Raw genomic sequence first — 6,000 nt, 5'->3', positions numbered from 1 at the left:
TTCTGTAATTTTAAGAGCACATTATTTACAAAACTATTAATTCAAAATACTCTGTTACCCTCCACCTCATTCCAGTCATTCTTCTTTCAGTTTAGGAAGCACATTCAAAATCTTTGCTGTGTGGACTTAGTCACTGTATTTAATCCCTGCCTATCAACCATCTGATTAACTTTGAAAGCACAAAGTTGAAAGAGGGAACAATGCAATAATTACTAACTCTGTCCATGTGACAGAGTTAATTCCTCGTATGAAATCCCCTCAAATGTTTTTCTACTGAAGAGTTTTTCCCTGATTTGTGTTTTTTTTAAAGAAATGATGTGTGAAGTGATGCCAACGATAAACGAGGACACCCCGATGAGTCAACGGGGGTCCCAAAGCAGCGGCTCAGACTCAGATTCTCACTTTGAGCAGCTGATGGTGAACATGCTGGATGAAAGGGACCGTCTCCTTGATACTCTTCGGGAGACACAGGAAAGCTTGTCACTTGCACAGCAACGCCTACAGGATGTCATCTACGACAGAGACTCCCTCCAGCGACAGCTTAACTCAGCACTGCCTCAGGTACGTAGTTTATAAAGATTTTTTTTTTAAGTTCACCAGTTTTCTACTTAATGCCACTTACTTTAACCCTACCCGGGCCCAAATTCTGCTCCCCTTGAGGTCAGCTGCAGAACTCCTGTTGATATAATATTACCTGGTTTAGACCTCTCTGGGATCTTTCTTGTCTTCAGTTACCATAGGAGTAACGCTGTTGACTTCAAGGAGAGCAGGATGAAGACCTGTAGCTACTGGTTCTTTTGGCTGTTGCTCTAGCATTTACAACAGATGAGGGATCATTTAAATTAAAGATCTAATAGTGGGAATGAAGAAAAAAGAATGAGGATGTTTCCTACAAACTATTCCAGATAAGAGTTTCTAAATAGCGTTGCAACAAATAAAACTAGCTTATATAAGTTAAATAATGAACTACACACAAAACCAAAAACAACTGATATATTAGTATTTTTATTAATTTTAAAAGTAATTATATAAATTTCATTATATAAAATTACTTTGGTCATTTTTTAGGAACTGAAGAATGCATTACTTCAGTTAAAATAATAACACGATTTCAAAAGTGCCTATCAATACAACATTATTTTTCAATATACTAGAATTATAAACAAAGAAACATCTTAGTTCAGCCTGTATATCTCTCCAGAGGTTTGAAATATACCATGAGTCAAAACGCAGTTTTTCTCCATGTTATTTTCTTTGCATCTCCCAACTGTGACTTGCAAGAGAATTTGATTGTAATCATTGAGTGCCTGGGCATACTTGCCTGGGCAAAGTTGTATACCTATTAGACAGTGGCTACAGAGGAAGGAAGACAGATTCAGCTGTGTGATTGGAAGAAGGAGGTGGTAAGGATGAACCAAATCAGTGAGAAAGTTCTTAAAGATAGAAAAGGAAAAAGGCACCCACTGGAGTAGGGAACCAAAGAAGTTGCATAAGGGCTAACCCCAGTAGATCACTGGAATATCTTGAGATAGGCCTGAAAAAGAGAGACTCGATAATCATTTGAAGAGTAGCATTATTGACTTCAGTATTAGCTCCAGGCAATAAGAATGACCACACTTGGCTTGGGTCAAACAAAAAGGAGTAGCAGTGATCTTGATAAACAGTAAAATCAAGGGTTTTTCTTTGTTTTTGTCTAATTTGTGGGCAGTTGAGCTTCTTTTTCACTGGCGTCTCTTCATAGAAGAGTGTAAAAAAATAAGTGAAAGACAGCATAGATCCTTTATTCAAAGATTTATTGCTAGAATAGGAGAGGAGGTTCTGTGCCTATGAATCCCCCTTCGGTGTGCCGCTTACTACAGAGGCACTCTCCACTCAGCCCGTAGTGAGGTATTGCTGTTGAGCACTAGCAGGTGTCTAAGCCTTAATGTTTCTGTGTCTTATGCAGGAGACTAGCTAAGGGAAATAATATTCAGCATAAAAGTGATACAGAGCATAAAAGAAACAGAAATTCTAAGGATCTGGGTCATGATATGATTTTAATTTTTATTTCTTCTAGTAAATGTTGGTGGTGTGTGTTTTTGAATGATAGCCGTACACCCCCTAAAAGTAATTGATCTGTCAGGTGAACACTTTGCACTACCATGTACTGTTATGAATGTGTATTTCAGATAGCATTCATCTCTATATCTAAGTAGTGATGTGGGTTTCCTGTACAAGAAACTGTGTGACATACTGCTTACACTTTAAAGCAGAACCACATGTTTTCCCCGTCAATTAGATTGTCTAGATTTTCATGTAAGTGATTCAATTCTGTAGAAATCTGTTTCTGTAAGTACAGAACACTGGCCTAATAATATAACATTCTAGTAATACAGCCTAGTACATTCTAGTAATACAGTTAATTTCCAAGAAAATAACTTCCATATGACTGCCATACTATTTAACTTCCTTTCTGGACTTGAAATATTCTACATAGTACTTCTGTAATTTTCTTTTCTGTTTATAGTTTTATGAATGGCAAGCTTGCATTGCTAGTTACCTGACATAGACCTATGACAAAATGCTACCCAGTACTTTTATCATGGAGAGGATGAATTTTGTCTTCACTTGATTTAAGAGAAGAATACATAAATATATGATAACTAATATTATTATTATTTAGTTATAATGTGACAACTAATGAGTGTCACTTTATCTGCATATATTTCTTTTAGCTCTTGATTTCTGGAGTTGATTTCAAAATTCAGTTATTTCTGAGCATTTACATAGTCCCTTGTATGTAGAAAGTGTGTATTGACACAGTTACATTCCGAAGCATTTTTGTTAGGACACTATTTTTGGTTATTGTCTTAGTTAAAAATATGATCTCAAAAAATCATGGCACTTTTTATAAATAAAATCTGAAGAAAAAGAACCTGCATGAAAACCAGGGTAATAATGAACGAGACATTGAAAAGTCTTGTCTGATTGGAAATAGGAAATGTTAGTAACATTAAATATGAAGCTTGAGATACTAGTTAATGCTGTAGCCAACATGTGAAGTACGACCATAGACAGCTCGTAAGTTTTTGTACTGATCTTTACTACAACAGAACAATGCATAGAGTTAACTAATTCTTTCAGATTTGAGTTACAGAAATATAGTTGTCAGTTGCTATCATTGAAGTAGTTTTTATTTCCATTAGATTATCAGTCTTAACTTTATGAACAGCTATGTTTATCTGAACAGCTATGTTTAAAGAAGGAGGAAAAAAGTGAGCAGGCAATTACAGACCAGTTAGACTAAATGTAATAATAGAGAAGACTTTAAAACTTACTTTGGAGGAAAAACTAATAATAAGTAAAATAGGTAGTTTAAAAATATGACAAGAGTTACCAAAATTATCTTTATACAGAATAACTCAACATCACTCTTTGGTACCAGAATTGTTAGACTAGGGAACTATGATATCCTTAAAATAGACATCTTTTGATGTGGTCCCATTTAAATTACTAGTAGATGTGAAGTGAGTAAGAAAAAGTAAGACAATTAGTAAGGTAAGTAATAGAGAGGAAAAATTTTAACTTATAGTAGGCGTTGACAGGATGGAAGGAGACTAACAGTAGTAGTTGATTAAGAACGTGTTTTGGAATAAATTTTTGTTAGTTTGAGCTCAAGAAGAAGGAGCATGCTAGTGGAAACTTTAGATAACGCAAAATTTAGTTGGAGTCAACTAAGGGAATGAGTATGATTCTACACAAGAACAAGAGTAACAGAGGTGGGATGATATTCCATGCTACAAAGATGAGGGCCCTATATCTAGCAGTTAATAACAAACATTTATGTTCTGACCTTTTGTAGCAATAGTAGAGAAGGAAAATAAATGTTATAGAACAGTTGTAGGCAGCCAATGGGAGGTGGGTGTAAAAAAGGTGAATATCATTCTGAAATACATTATGTAAGAGATTTCTATTAGAATAGATAAGTATTAATGCAGTTAAACCAAGGGGTGGGTTGAACCTTATTGTCTGAGTTTTGGCTCAGTAGTGATTGAGAGCCAACCTCCAGTTGGAAGAGATTCAGAAAAAGACTGCTAGAGCAAAGGGGCAATAACATCTTCTGCATTAAAAGACTAATTGAAATTTTCTTACTTCTGGGGAAAACTGAGTTGAGAGGGAATATGAGTGATTTCATAAATTTTCTTGGAGAGGTAGGAAGAGGGAGCAACTAGGTAAAGATAACAGAAATGATTTAAGCCAAAAATAATGCTGATGGAGGAAACAATGAAAATAAGGGACCATGAATAAAGATAAATCATTCATCAGAAGACTTGCGTTCCTGAATTATCAAGGAATGACATTCAGAATCCATCTTTCTTAGGCAAAGACAGTGTTTTCAAGATAAAGTTGATGTATAAGACATTATATATCGTAGTACCTTTGGTTAACCTCTGAACTTGACCCAGAACACCCCTTTCTGTTCTTTATTTTAGACTTGACTGTGGAGAGATCCCATTTTGTGTGGGATCATTCACAAAAAGAATGAAACATGAGTCTGAATATTTTTACTAAAACTATTAGAATTACTTGACAGTACAGTTTAGTTGAAAAGTGTTCTGTGTGTAATAGGTCTTTGGATATTAAGGATCTAGTTCACAAGTGGTCTTGTTTATTCTTCCCAAAGTTGCCTGTTGACAGCAGAAGCCACTACGGAAAGTGTGTGTATTGCACTGCATGTTCCCTTAGGACAGGAGTTTATTGTATTTAGGTCATTACTCTTGCGTCCAGCAAAAAAATAATCGCTAAATATAATGCAACTCTACTGTAATGGGGGAGCATACTCAACAGTGTTTTTATTTTATCAGAGTAAAAATAGATCTTTTTCTGTAGCATATAAAAGTGCTCTACTAAAAAAGTTAGTAACTGTCGTTAGAAATTGTAACACCTGTTTTGAGTAGGAGAAAGAGGAAAAAGATCAGTTACAACTTTCTCAAGCAAATTTCACTATAATCTTCTCTAAGCTGAATTGTCTAGAAAATGTCACCTATATTAGATGCCTTGTAAACCAACACTGAAAAAGTACATCTTATGTTATTGTAATACTTATTGTGACTCATAAGAGTCATAAGAGTTATAGTATTTATAAATGTGCTCCGATAAACAATACTGAACTAGGCTTGTTTTGTGGTTGTTTTATTGTTTTTTTTAGTCTTTCAAAAATAAGTTTCAAGCTACGGAAGATGCTGAGGTATTATTTATATGAAGATGTTCATAGGTCATCACTCTCTAGTCAAATATGTATATTTCATTTATTAATAATGTACTTGCTCAGTGATTTACTTAGAAATTATTCTAATATTCACAGAATCACAGAATGGTTGAGGTTGGAAGGGAGCTCTGGAGGTCACCTTGTCCAACCCTTCTGTTCCAGCAGGGTTACAAAGAACAGGCTGCCCTGGACTGTGTCCAGATGGCTTTTGAATATCTCTGAGGGTAGACTCCACAACCTCTCTGAGCAACCTGTGCCCAGTGCTCAGTCACCCTCACATTAAAAAAGTGTTTCCTGATGTTAAGAAGGAAACTCCTGTGTTTCAGTTTGTGCACATGGCCTCTTGAATATTGTATTACCAGAAACAGGGATAACAATGTGTCCCAGGCCTGTGGCTGTGTAAGATGATAAAATAGAAAAATTTTGTGAGCACTTTAAAAGACTTTAAGATACTGAAATCAATCCTGATGATTGTCAAAGTCAGAACAATTTCTCTGATAATTGTCAAAGTCAGTCTCTTTCTCCTGACCTGCACTGGGAATTTAGCTAGACATTACTGTGCTCATTATTAAAGGATTGATGAAAATGTGTACGATCTTTTCACTTTGATGAGTGAGTTGCTTTCAGTGTGAATCTGGACAAATAACAGAATTATATAGTGGATTATTCTGAGGAAATTAATTCCAAATTAAGTTTTCAAATACAATGGTTTTATTTTCAATTTGAATGTTTATATAATTTTAATAAAAATA

The 6,000-nt window shown here is 35.0% G+C and overlaps 1 protein-coding gene across 3 annotated transcripts in view; it reads left to right on the top strand.

Moving 5' to 3' along the window:
* Positions 1-303: 303 nt before the first annotated feature.
* The window catches only part of PPFIA2 (PTPRF interacting protein alpha 2), a gene marked incomplete at its 5' end in the record, with an annotated part of 338,907 nt that continues 333,210 nt past the window's right edge, over positions 304-6,000 (top strand). For all 3 annotated transcript variants that reach the window (XM_082013922.1, XM_082013921.1, XM_082013920.1), the window contains one exon: positions 304-561. In XM_082013922.1, the coding sequence (XP_081870048.1) occupies positions 313-561 (249 nt within the window). The remainder of the gene's footprint in view (positions 562-6,000) is intronic.

The sequence above is a fragment of the Phaethon aethereus genome (genome assembly GCF_964289735.1).
Source record: "Phaethon aethereus genome assembly, chromosome: 1".
In the NCBI taxonomy this organism is placed as follows: Eukaryota; Metazoa; Chordata; class Aves; order Phaethontiformes; family Phaethontidae; genus Phaethon; species Phaethon aethereus.
This window is presented reverse-complemented; position numbering and strand designations above follow the sequence as displayed.